At 41.2% G+C, this 13,910-nt stretch overlaps 1 protein-coding gene across 3 annotated transcripts in view; it reads left to right on the top strand.

Moving 5' to 3' along the window:
- UBAP2L (ubiquitin associated protein 2-like) overlaps positions 1-13,503 on the top strand; it is a 50,685-nt gene extending 37,182 nt beyond the window's left edge. Inside the window, exons 21-27 of one of the 3 annotated variants that reach the window (XM_006895843.1) lie at positions 2,883-2,936; positions 3,740-3,821; positions 4,622-4,839; positions 5,246-5,351; positions 10,331-10,398; positions 11,240-11,434; positions 13,376-13,503. In XM_006895843.1, the coding sequence (XP_006895905.1) occupies positions 2,883-2,936; positions 3,740-3,821; positions 4,622-4,839; positions 5,246-5,351; positions 10,331-10,398; positions 11,240-11,434; positions 13,376-13,396 (744 nt within the window). In that variant the 3' untranslated portion in view covers positions 13,397-13,503. Of the gene's footprint in view, positions 1-2,882; positions 2,937-3,739; positions 3,822-4,621; positions 4,840-5,245; positions 5,352-6,914; positions 7,312-10,330; positions 10,399-11,236; positions 11,435-12,691; positions 13,349-13,375 lie in introns of those variants that run through there. The other 2 variants (XM_006895842.1, XM_006895844.1) reach the window with 2 other exon arrangements.
- Positions 13,504-13,910: the final 407 nt, after the last annotated feature.

The following is a 13,910-nucleotide window of genomic DNA, read 5'->3' as shown; positions in this document are numbered from 1 at the left end:
TCTTCCTCTCCTGCGCTGTCCCTCCACTCTCCCAAACATGATGTCCCTCTCCAAGGACCAGTCACTCCTTGCAGCATGCCCAAAGTATGTCAGACGAAGCTTCAGAATCTTTGACTCCAAGAAGCATTCCGGCTTCACCCTCTCCAGGACAAACCTGTTTGTTCTCCTTGCAGTCCATGGTATATTCAACACTCGTCTCCAGCACCACAGCTCAAAGGCATCAATTCTCTATCATCCCTATTCATTGTCCAACTCTCTGATGCATAGCACGTAATTGCAAAGACTATAGCCTGTATCAGGTGCACCTTAGTTAGTCTCCAGCCTGACGTTGTTGCTGTTCAGTACTCTTGAGAGGTCGGTCCCTCACAGCTGACTTTCCCAGTGCAATTTGTCTCCTGATTTCCTGGCTGCTGTTACCAAGAGTGTTGACTGTGGAACCAAGTAAACTAAAACTATTAACTATCTCAATCTCTTCACCATCCATACTGATGCTGCCAATTGGCCCAGTGGTGAGAATCTTTGTTTTCTTGATGTTGAGCTTCAATCCATATTGAAGACTGCAGTCCTTGACCTTCTGCAGCAGGCACTTCAGGTCCTCCTCAGTTTCAGCAAACAGGGTTGTATCATCCTCATAACACAGGTTGTTGATGATTCTTCCACCAGTCCTGATGCTACATTCCTCCTCGTACAGCCCACAGCGTCTTGGATGATCTGTTCTGCATACAGATTGAAAAGGTATGGAGACAGAATACATCCCTGACAGACCCCCTTCTTGATTTTGAACCATCCAGTGTCTCCCTGCTCTGTTTTGACGACTGCCTCTTGGTCCAAGTATAGGTTTCACATTAGCACAATCAAATGTTCTGGGATTCCCATTCTTCTTTGCTTGTTGAGATCCACAGTCAAACGCCTTTGCATAGTCAATGAAGCACAGATAGATATTCTGGTATTCTCTGCTTTCTGCTAAGATCCATCTAACATTAGCTATAATATCCCTAGTACCACAACCTCTTCTAAATCTAGTCTGCACATCTGGCAGTTTTCTGTTGACATGGGTATTTGATTGGCCTAGTAGACATTCACCCTAAGGAGTGTTCTGTTTCTTTAAGCTTGAGGAAAAGTCAAAGGGGGATATACTCTGCAGAGTTTCTTTAGGTGTTATTCCAACTCTCTTAAGTTCTCATGTTTGGTTTTAGGACTAAGCATCTATATTGGAAAACAATTGAGCACACCAGCCAGCACCAATGAAGGGAAAGAAAAGCCCCAGAAATGTGTGTGACATTATGTTTGTGTGATGTTACTGTCACATTAGTTTATTTGAACTTGAGACCATTGCAAGCATGACCCAACTTACCACCTTGTTTTATGTATCCACGTTCCAGTAACTTGAAATCCAGTATTTTTTTTCAAACTCTGTTGAGGCATTTTACTAACCTCATTCCCTTTTTGGCTTGTAAGACACTTTAGAGTAATCAAAGGCCAGTATATTCCCCTGACATCTTTCAGTTCTTAATCTCTGATAGTCTTGCTGTCTCTGAATTAGTTTTAACAATCCATATTCCCCGGCTATATTATTGTTGTTAGTTGCCATTGAATCAGTTACAACTCTAGTGACCTTATGAACAGAACCTTGTCCTATCCCGAGCCATCCTCGCCATCTCCGATATGCTTGAGACCATTTTTACAGTCACTGGGTCAGTCCATCTTGTTGAGAGTTTGTCTTTCTGATCTTCCACCTTCCCCAGCATGATGTCTTTTTCCAAGGCTGGGTTCCTTCTGACAGCATGTCCATACTTTGGTATGTGAGAGTGAGTTTCACCATCCTTGCCTCTAATGAATACTCTTGATTGCATTTCCTCCAAGACAGATTTGTTTGTTCTTTGGGCAGTTGATGAGCTTCTCATCCTTCTTCATTGTCCAGCTTTCAGATGCATAGGAAGCAATTTAAAATACTATGACTTGGATCATATACACCTTGATCCTTAATATCATTCATCTTAAGTATTTTGGAGAAGTCCTTCCAGTGCAACATGTCATGATTTCTTGACTGCTGGCCATACTAGTGCATGCGCGCGTGTGTGTGTGTGTGTGTGTGTGTGTGTGTGTGTGTGTGTGTGTGTGTATTTTTCATCTCTTTGCTGAACATCATGTATTTAGTACCTATTATTTTGGGTGGCCTAGAGGCAAGAAGCCACACTGTAATCCTGAAAGCCTGAGGTTTGAGGTAACCAGTTGCTCCCTGGGAGAACAATGGGCAGTCTCCTCCTGTGCAGTTAACTGCCTCTAAACCTGCCAGAGGGTCAGCTATAGATCAGTTCTAACTCTACAGTATACAGCAATAATCAAGAAGGGTAAGGAAACCCTAGTGGTGTGATGCCTTATGTATTTTTCTGGCTAACCAGAAAAGTTGGCAATTCCAATCTTTTAGCCATTCTGAAGGAAAGAGATGGGCAAACTCCTGTAAAGCCTCAGAAATTTTATGGAGGACTGCCATGAGATGGAACTGGCTGTACAGCAATGGATTTTGGTTATATAGAGGATGAAGGATACTTATTAACAACCACAAATTACCTTAGTACCCATATGTTGAAATAAGCAAAAGTAAAAGGTGAATTTTTTGAAAGTAGATCACTTTTAAGCCAGATTTTGACTACAAGAAATAGGTAAGAAAGAGTATAGTATAAAACCTATGTCTACCTTATTGCTGCCCAAAGACCTGCCTAGCTTAATTAAACCTTCAGGACTTTTTATTAATCACTTAATATTTATTTCTTCCCTCTTTACAGAATTTAGAATAAATAATCGATGTTTTTCTAAGAATGAATCTTGATTTATCTTGCTTTTAGCTCCTTTTTATACTGTTGAATGTTTTTGGTTTTCAGCCACAAGTATATGGTTATGATGACTTGCAGATGCTTCAGACAAGATTTCCTTTGGTAAGTATACAAGATAAAGCTTTGAAAAAGAAAGCAATCTTGAAAATTAGTGTTTAATTTATTAAGTCATAAACTTTTTTCCTAATCCTTTCATACATATATTTTTATTTAGCCTTTTCGAGACATTTATTTTCTCCTTTGAATTTTTTGTGGAAACCTTATGTTTTCAGTAATGGAGGACATTTTGAATTATAATACTGATTTTTATAACAGAGCAACACATAGATCTGTAGGATTTCTCCCACTGGAGTTTGTTCATTTTCAGTTTCACACTTCAGAATCAGGCTCAGTTTTCAGTTTTATAGGACCCCCACCATATCCTACATGTCACAAAAGAATTACAGTAAATTAAAATAAAGGCTGTTTGGACAGTGGTAACTTTTTAATAAGTTACTTTTATTACTGTTAATAGCCCAATAGAATATTATAGGGTTCTTAGGATGTGTACTAAATGTTTCACAGATAATTTAATTTCAGTTGGAAAGATCTCTTCACTCAATAGACTAAGGTTGACTTAGCCTACTAGGAATGTTACCCAGAGTGTGAAGGGCACTGCTGGTCCGGATGGACCTAGCCATGCTTTCCAGTGAGCATACTTGTAGACCTTGCCTAATTCTGCTCATGACTAGACAAGGGGGACAGTGTATGCAAGAGTAAATGGGAGTTTATGCCGGCTCTAGTCAGCTTTATCAGTGGCTGGATAAACTGCAGTACTCCCAACATTTTCCTGTTTCTCCTGTGATGTTAATCATGGTAGAGAAGGAATGGCATTTAGTCTCTGCTCTTTTATTTCTGTCTTCTAGGATTACTACAGCATCCCATTTCCTACACCCACCACTCCGCTGACTGGGAGGGATGGTAGCCTGGCCAGCAACCCTTATTCTGGTAGGACTGGAATGGGATTGAACAAAAGGAAGGTGTATTGGGATTATTGCCAGAAACCTAATGAGTAGTAGGAATTGAGGTCTTTCTAGAAGTATAGAATGGTTGTGATGACTTAGGTTGGCAAGTCAAAAACCCTGCTAAAGATGAGCATGTGGCAGTTTTTTTCCTTTTCATTGTACCTTTTTTTTGTGATTTCTGGATGACATGGATTTGGTTTCACAGATTTTCTCCAGCTTCTCTCAGGATGCCCTTCCTGCACTCATCTCTGCTCCTTTACCCTAGTCAGTGACAGTTTCATTGCCCTGCTAGGCGGTAGACCTTTTTTGTGCCTGATTTATCTGTCACTGTCTTTCATTTCTAGTATTCTTGTTATCTCCGTCAACTGAAACTGACTCTATACAATTGATCTATACATGTATATGTAATGTTTTAATGTTTATAAAATGATCTACTTAGGAGGTTGGGAACTCATTTTTGGAAATTCAGCACACAAGTTGTGACTCATGCCTGATGCTGTATTTTTAGAATTGTTCAAGTCCGTCATTGCGGGTTGTTAATTGTGAAGGGTAGGAATGAGTAAGACTGATAGTGCTACAACATTGCATAGTTATTATTAGTTAGTCCTTGACTAGCACTCTGCCAAGTGTGTGCTTAATCGTGTTAGAATAGTATCAGAGAAGTATAATTCTGAGGATTGAACTTCAACCAGTATTCGAATGGAATCTGAACTTGAAGTTAGTTTTACTTTGGGCTGAGGGGTGAAAGAGGCAGATAAATAAATTGAGCCTCTTCTGTCACAGGTGACCTCACAAAATTCGGCCGTGGGGATGCATCCTCCCCTGCCCCGGCCACAACCTTGGCCCAACCCCAACAAAATCAGACGCAGACTCACCACACCACGCAGCAGACATTCCTGAATCCGGCGCTGCCTCCTGGCTACAGTTACACCAGCCTGCCATACTACACAGGGGTCCCGGGCCTCCCCAGCACCTTCCAGTATGGGCCTGCTGTGTTTCCTGTGAGTACTTAGCCTTGCCCTCTACTGTGGGTAGAGCGCCATACTCTTGGATGTACTTCTTTGAAAGCAATAATGGATAAGAAACTGTTTCTGACCTGGGAGAGGGATTGGGATTGGTGAAATTAAGATGAAGATTATCTCTTTTAAGAATTAGCCAGATGAGTAATGTGTTACCATACTGCTTTGCTTCTCTTACACACACCATTCATTCCCTGCTACCAGTGCAACTAATTTTTGGGCCTCAATGGTAGATAATAGAAATCTCAGTAGGGAGTCTATATTTCACTAAGCTAACTTTGACTAACCTTAATCAAGATAGGTAGCCATCATCAATTCTTGATGTAGAATGATGGGGCAGATAATGCCCTTTTGCCATTTCACTGACTTTCTAGCTTTTGGTCTTCAGGTGGCTCCTACCTCTTCCAAGCAGCATGGTGTGAATGTCAGTGTGAATGCATCGGCCACTCCTTTCCAGCAGCCGAGTGGATATGGGTCTCACGGATATAACACTGGTAAGTTCATCAGGACCTTGGCTGTTAGTGGTATCTCTAGGATAATATGCAGCTGAGGTTCAGGGGAGAGGGTTGATGTGGGTGTACTGTTCCATGTATGGCTGTTAATACTTTATTGACTTGATTTTTAATCTGTTTGAATAGCAACAACAGAAGAGCTTGATACAAGAACTTATGTCCCCTGTGCATGATAGGAAATGATGAGATGTGTTGACTATTAGAATAATAAGTTGGTGGTAGGAAATAGGACAAAGGGCCCCATTAAAGGTCAGTAGAGGCATGTCTTAATATGTGTGGCACTGATAGTATTTTCTTAAAATAGAAAGGTTAAGCAGGTTTTTAGTTAGCAGGTATGTTAGATTTGGCTTAAATCTGTTTGTACTATTGCTTTCTCATGTGGCTCCCATTTTATTCCCTAGCTAAAAGATCTAAGAAGTGAAGAGAAAAGAGTAGACATAACTGCAGTATAGTGAAAAATTAGGCTGGTAGAGTTGTACCTTTAGTGATTCTCTCATTGATATGGCTGGTCTTTTTGCAAAGTCCTTTGTGCAATTGATGGCAGAGAAGGAAATGTAGAGAGCATCTGAATGAGCACTGGCTAGAAATATGTTTCACCTGTCCTGGCTCCCATACCTGATACCAACACTCCACTTTTGGAGAACAGGGAGTGAGAAAGGGACTTAGAATAAAATAAATCCATCTCCTTTTCCCAGTGATCTATAAGTGACTATAGGGAAGAAGTTAGATTTGCTAGCCACAAAGTTCAGGTTGCCCTTGAAAGTATAACAGTTTTGTATCACTCAGTTACCCTTTCATGATGATTTGGATAGTGCAGCTTCTGTGCTCTTTGTGTGGACTCCCAAGTGTGTAAATTGCTCCAAGCTTTTAGGAAGCTGCCCGAGTTTGAGCAGCCTGAGCTTTTATGAGGCAGTCAGTAGAAAAGGGACATCATGCTAGGAAAGGAGGAGAGTCAGTGAAAGAGAGGAAGACCCAGACCCTCAGTGAGATGGATTGAGACAGTGACCACAGCAATGGGCTCAAGTGTGTTAGAAATGATGAGGATGGCACAGGATAGGACAAAGTTCAGATCTGTTGTTCATAGGGTCATTCATTATGAGTCTTAGACCTGATTCCAAAGCACATAACAGCAACAATATATGGCTTAAAGTGAGTCAAGATCTAAACTAAAACCCTGAAAAGCCCCATTGAGATTTAGCTGAGACGCCTTTTAACCACACCACTCAGTAAGCAAGGTCCACCCACTCTAATCCTTTTTGGGGAGGGGTGGGGTTGATTATAACCTTTTTTCTGCCCATTCTGAAACCGGCAAGGTTTAAGTGTTAGCTGAGGCAGGTTTTAAGAATTTTAAGAGGTAGGTAATTAATACATAAGTATATGGCCTGATTCTGGAAACTTAGTTTTTTATTTCTATTAAGACGTCAAGAACCTGCTAAAATCACCATTTTCAAATCCCTAGTTCCCAACCCCCACACAGTGCTCTTGTCATCCCATTCCTTAACAATCTCTAAATTCATTTATTTTTATGTATTTGATTCCTTTTAGGAAGAAAATATCCATCCCCTTACAAGCATTTCTGGACGGCTGAGAGCTAATTTGGCCCATGGCTGGGGGCTATGTTTTGTGTGTGTGTATAAATTTGCACTGAAGTCTTGTTTCAGAAAACAGACCACTGAGGAGAGCCTGCTGAGCTGAGGCCATTGCCTACGTGGCTTGGGGAAATAAGTTGGTGGATACCTTCTGGGCTTTTGAACTTGCTCCTCACCAATTTCCCTCTCCCCCATGTGTCTGACCCTGTCTTACCCATTTCAAGTGGTGCAGCACCTCCGAAGCATCAATGCACACACCTGCTGTTGCTTTTGATTTCTGGAAGGCATGTAGTTTCAACTTGTAACAAAAATATTTGTAGTCTTCAATAAACTGTGGTATTTCTTTAGCTAACTCTGGCGTTCTTTCCGTGCATGTCTTTCTGGACAATAGGAGCCAATGTTGTGCTGTGGATGAAGGGTGGAGGGTGGTCTTTTCCTTCAAGCCCAAGGATAGCCAAAGAATTGGTTAACTTTTCAGAATGTGGTGATTTTTATTAAGACTGGAGGTGGGTGGGGGGAAGGAAACAGCCTCAGTTTCCAGCCTATTGATTGGTTGGCAAAGAAGGCTATTTATAGAAAATCTTTGCTAATTATTTTTCCTCATTTTCCCCATGTAGATCTTCCCTTTGTATTCAACATAAGCAGAGGGGTAAAAAAGAAAATACAAAAAGTTCTGGTGTCATGTCATGGTGAAAGGCAAAAAGAGATAGTGGTCAGGACTGTTTTTAGGGAATTATCTTCCCAAGTCTTCTCAATTCTGGTTCCTAAAGGTCAAGTCACTGAAAGATCTGATAGTAATTAGCGACCTGTTAGTTGATGAATCAGGCTCTGTGGAAATTGTGCTAGCCTGGAACATTGTTCTTAGCCCCTTAATGGCTTTTGGGGACTGTGGATTATGAGTCGTTTTGCACTTAAGGGTGTAGCTAAGGATGTGGGAGAGATTTGGTCAGACATTTTCTTGTCTATGGACATTTTCCTCCCCACTCAGTACAGCTAGTATACCATCATCCTTTTACAGAGGTTACTGGGACAGTGAACTTACCACTTTTCATTAATTGGAAACTCAGGTATTTAGCTTTCCTTGTATTTGTTCCCAGCCCTCTGGAATTATTTTGTCCTGTGGAGTGTAACCAACTTTCCCAGTGACTGCTGTGCTGGAAGAAATTGGTTCTTGCTTCCTCTCCCTGTCATCCACCTTGTGTTGGTATGATCATCACTATTTGGGGTGGGGTGGGGCAGATAAAGGAAGTTGATGTCAGAAGGAAGGCAAGAGGAGCTCTGTAGTCTTACGATTCTTTTTTTTTTTTAGGGTCTCTGATAATTTGACATTATTCAGGCTACACAAAATACTCTTTTTTTTTTCTTCCCTCTGCATTTTCAATCCCTTTTACCCTGTATGAAAGATAAAGCTGCCAAACGAAAGCTGATTTTAGCTAGCTAACCCTCTGGAAAGACTTAGACCAAGTAAGGGTACACTGGACCTACAGAACTTTGTCTCTACCACCCAGCTTTAAAATCCAGATAGCCTTTTCTCTTAGCCTGTTTGCAGAATATCACCAGTGGATGTCAACAAACTGTTTAAGTTTCTACAATAAATTGTTAATCTTTTTTGGTCTGTCTTTTAAAATATTCTGTATATCCTATTTCATCTTCCAGTCTTGCCACAAAAACCTCATTAGCTTAGCTTTTTCCATAACTGAGCTCATGTTTTAAAGTTATGCCTATTATCTAGTGATTTGCCAGATGGCACCTGGGGTTTGAAAAGGGGTAAAAATAGCCCCATTAGCTCCTTAAGAGGTTCCCTTATTTTTTACTTCAGTGCCTTTGAGTGTAGAGAATGTTAGTGTTTTGGAGATGAGGAAAGACGATATTTTCTCATGTTCTTTTCTGTGGTCAGTGTTCTTTCCTTTCTCCTGGTGTGTATTTGCTCCTCCCTGGCACTAAATGGAATTAAGATGTGAGAAGGGTTGCCAGGATAAGATGTCACTTGTATTAGAAAGATACTGAAGAGGCTGTCCTGAGTGGGCTTTGGGCTTACCTTTTAGAAGCTGTTATTTCCCCTGTTGGGAAAATTGGGGTTCCAGCCTTGAATAAGTATCTCAAGTTTGAAGGAGATTGCTGTTGCATTCTGGGTAAAGGGAGAATTCCTCATGTCCATTTTAGTTACTTAAGTAAATGGTTTTAAAAACATATTCATTAAAGTGCTGCCAGTAGCAGAGAGCCATGGATTGTGCCCTGAGGGAAGAGTACGCTGAAAGGAGGTTTGGGTTTTGGTTTGGTGGTTTTTTGGGGGGTATTTTGTTTGTTTGTTGGTGTGTTCCCCCCTCCATTTTTATCTTCATGTAATGAGTATATTTTTCAAAATTTAACCTATGCTTTAAATTCCTAGTCAAATTACATAAATTATCCTCAAATCTTTGCATAAAATTTCTCTGATACTCAATTATTTATCCCAGACTATTCCCCAAGAGTGGACTGTAGTATGTATATTTTAATTTGTAATAAAAAACAGAGGAGAACCCAGTAAATAGAGTGAAGTACTTGAATGATCTACAGACTTGTGTAATTGTGTGACTTTTATTTGAAGTGTACACATTTTAAATTATAGTGGTAATAAAGAGTTTGATTTTTAATAGGAAACATGCAAGTTGAGGTATGAGCTTTTACCACACGTAGAAGCTGATGCTATAAACGGAAAATGACATTTGGATTTTGTGTTCCACCTAAGCTGTTTGTATGAGACAAGAAGCTTTCTATTCTTCTCAAACATTTTCATTACCCACTTGTGCTTAGGCTTGAATTGCATAAATGGAAAGTCAGTTTTGTATCAACCCTTCAAATCTAAAGTACATAGTCAAGCTACTCCAAAATACTGGTAAAGTTAGGCTGAGTGAGCTGAGAATGAAAACTGCTCTTGAGGGTTGAACTGGACTATTCTTAAGTATTCTTTATATGGTGGAGGCATGGATTTCAATTCCTAAATTGTCTTTTCATAAAGAATTACATCTTAAGGAACATAATAAAATTCGGTGGATTGATTTTAAAAGGATATTAAAAGATCATTCCTATTGGGTTTTGTCACACAAAAAATTTAAAACTCTGTATGCTAGTGAGGTTTGGCCATATCCCTTTTCTTCAAAAATAGTACCTCATAATTGTACCTGCTCATATACCTGAGAAGGACACAAGAACTGTTAGGCAGTCTCTAAGCCTTGAGCTCTTATTCCTTAGGATTGACCTGAAGCTGGAAAAACAGATCAAAATTTTGTTGCAGTGATAGAGCTAGAAAGGCTGAAGCCATAACCACCTCCCAGGTTTAGAGGCCAGGTAGCTAGCTGAGCTAATCCTCATGTCTGTTTCCTCCTCCCTCAGGTGTATCAGTCACCTCCAGTAACACGGGCGTGCCAGATATCTCGGGTTCTGTGTACTCCAAGACCCAGGTAGGTGCCTGGCTCTGGACAGAAGTGTTAAAAAAAGTTAAAAAAAAAAAAAGAGATGGAGGACATGGAGGTGGAGCTGCAATGTTAGGAAACCTAGCCTTTTAGAACATGACTGGTTTTCTTTAAACATCACTATGTCTAAAGAGTTTCTAGTTAGTGCTCTAGGGGGAAAAATACCCCCATGAGAATTATAGTAAGGTATGGCAGATTGTCATGTGATACACAGTTCTGGCCTTTTGCCTGACTGCTCCCAACCTTATTAAAACATTCCAAGAGAGAGAATGGAATGAAGGGAAACTAGTTTTATTGTGAATAAATCTGTAACAAAGGATGGGAAATCAGACAATCCAGTAAGGTTATATGAGTGGTCTATAGGCTTGTGTAATAATTTGTGTTACTTTTATTTGGTAGCGAGTACTAGAGTTGTGGGGGCAGTGTTTCAAGGTCAAACCTTCAGCCTCTGCATACTCATTTCTTTTGAATACTCATTTCTAATTTCTGTCTAACTTGAAGGTACTGTAAGTGTTGCTAAGAGGTAATCAGGAAAGTTCACAATGGTTGATAGGACACTGGAGATTTTACAAAGTGTTTTCTTTCATTCCTTACAACCATGAGATCAGTAGCATCCTTTGTAATACCGTGTATGCTGAGACATTGAGTAATTTGCCTGGGAACATTAAAAGGCAAGGCTGGGACTCAGGACCAGTATCTAACTTGAAGTGCAGTTTTCTGTGATCCCATTGCTGCTTTCTGAAGGTTAGGGAGTTTAGACTTGGAATTTCCATTGAGTTAGTTTGTTGATCCCTTTTACTCTCTCTTCTCCCATCCTCCTGGATAGCAGTCCTTTGAGAAACAAGGTTTTCATTCCGGTACTCCTGCTGCCTCCTTCAACTTGCCTTCAGCCCTAGGAAGTGGGGCCCCCATCAATCCGGCCACAGCTGCTGCCTATCCACCTGCCCCCTTTATGCACATTCTGACCCCCCATCAGCAGCCGCACTCCCAGATCCTTCACCATCACCTGCAGCAGGATGGCCAGGTAAAAACACTTCCCCTTCTCTCCCTTCCTCTTCCTTCCTGTCCCTTAAAACTGCCTTCCCTTTCCTTCTCTTGCCCTTCTTCACCACTTCCTTCACCCAGTCCCTCTTCAGTGCTAGCCATCGGCACACAGCACATACAAACACAAGCGTACATAACACAAGTGGCCAGCAAAAGAGATGTCAGAGAAGGGGTCATACACCTCTGTTGCCCAATTCTTTTGGTGCCTTTCTCCTCCACCTCCTCCCATGACACAGTTGTGTTCATCCCATTAGATCTGGTTACACTTTCCCTCTTATCCTCCCAGTCTTCCCCTTTTCCCTGACATTATAGCTTTCCCTTTTAATGGTGGAGTTCTATTGTCAAAGTTTGTCCCTTTATTTTCCATATATCCTGGTTCTGCCTCAGCTACCATATTTGCAGATGATTCTCTGTTGCCAGCGCCAGCAGGAGGAGCAGGTAATGAAACTAAAATGATGATATGCTTGAACCCACTCCTTTTCAGTCCCCATTTCACCTCCACAGCTTCAGGGAACTTTTTAAGAGGAAAGAGACTGCACGGTCACAAATCGGGATACACAAACACAAACAGCTCTATGACCTCCCCTTCCTTTCTCCTTTCCCTTTCCTTAATACCTTTTCTTTCTTTCTGCTCTTCCCTCAACTTTGGAAAACACTTGGTTATTGGAATCAGAAGGATTATTGGGCAGCATCTGAGACTTCAGACTGTTTTCTTGCCTTGCCTGTAATGGGCATATTGATGTAATACGTGGTAGAAGTGGGGAGCTGTGGGATGATGCAACTGATTTCCCTCCATCATTTGTGGCTGGGGAGCTGGAATAAGATCTTCCTTGCTTTTAAAGACAGAATTCAATATGCAGGCACTCAGGGAGCAATGAAAATGAATTGATTGATCTCTGATTTCCAAGAGATCATAATTCTCTATATAATTTTCCCAAAGCAATGGAATGTGGTAGGGTGGTGGTGAAAGGTGGAATTGAAAATGAATAGAGCTATCTTGTTTTCAAAGATACCTTGCCCTCATTGCATCTTTGTGCTTTAAGGATAAAAATGCCTGCTTGCCAGAGAGATTCTGTGAGCTATATTTAGACCACGACTTCTCATCTTCATAGTCTCTAAACAAAGGGAATAGGAAAATTCACAACAACTTTCTTACTGCCACCTGAAGATTTCATCCATCTGTTCCACTAACTAGACACACCTTTTTCCTCCCCATGATCCTCCCATTCCCCTGCAGACGGGCAGCGGGCAACGTAGCCAGACCAGCTCCATCCCGCAGAAGCCCCAGACCAACAAGTCTGCCTACAACAGCTACAGTTGGGGGGCCAACTGAGGTCCTGGCCCTCCTCTCCTCCTGGTCCCATCTTCAGAGAGGGCTTCTCAGCCTGGCAACTATGGAAACAACATCAAAGAGAAAAAGGAATGTGGGGAGGTGCTGTTGCCTCCCAGTCCTGCAGCCCACCCCATGCCTCAGCTTCATGTCTGTCCCATTCCCATACCATCCTAACCCTGTTGTATGTATTATAGGATTTGTATTTCTTTTTCTTTTTTTTGTTCCTTTCCTCTTCCTCTTTCCCCTTCGCATTCAAGATTATGAAACTTTGCTGTGGGTCTTACCCTTCCTTCTCCTCCTGTTCACCCTGGTGGTGGTTAGGTGAAGTGGGAAAGGGGACCCTCCCAAATATATATCAGCCCAACAGCCCTAAGTCTCCTCCTTTATTATTAGGAAAACAACAACAACAACAAAAAAATGGCGTCATGAATATGAACAGCTTTGTCAGATGAATTAGTTGAAGTGTTTTTTTTGTTTTTGTTTTTGTACTGTGTCCTCAAATTTAATGGATTAATGTGTCTTGTATATATATAAAAAAACAAAACAAAACCTCTACATTCAGCCTCTGCCCATTTTTGCTCCATCTAGGATATTCTGTCTCGTCGATGACCAGCTTGGTGAATAAGTATTAACTGTACCAACTGGGCCTTCTCTAGCAGGCCCTGAAGGCAGTGAAATAAAATGAACTTTGCCCTTAACAACTCCTCTGACCTTAATATCTTAGTATCTTGCCCTTGAGGGGATTCTCTTCCCTTCATCCCTAAAAATCTCATAGCCTTGGGTCTGGAAAGAACTACCACAAGTCTTCATTTTCTCCAGGCACTGCTAACATAACAGGTTTCAGGCAGTGAAGGGGACAGGAGATTTGAGTAGAAAGAGTCTTAAAAAGAACTGAACATCTTTGTGGGGCGTCCAAGTATAACTTTGACAAGTCCAGGCAAATAAATAGAAGGAAGTGAGAGCAACATGCTCTGTTGGCTGGGGCTCCATCTCCTTCAAGTTGCGTGGGCTCATAGTGACCCTATATATATAGTGGATTAAAATGCTGCCTGCCCTGCACTGTCCTAACTGTTGCTATGCTTCAGCCCATTATTGCAGCTACTATGTCAATAATTTGACTGAG

Source organism: Elephantulus edwardii, unplaced genomic scaffold, assembly GCF_000299155.1.
Source record: "Elephantulus edwardii isolate Elephantulus edwardi_28Jun2011 unplaced genomic scaffold, EleEdw1.0 scaffold00176, whole genome shotgun sequence".
NCBI classification, from domain to species: domain Eukaryota; kingdom Metazoa; phylum Chordata; class Mammalia; order Macroscelidea; family Macroscelididae; genus Elephantulus; species Elephantulus edwardii.
This window is presented reverse-complemented; position numbering and strand designations above follow the sequence as displayed.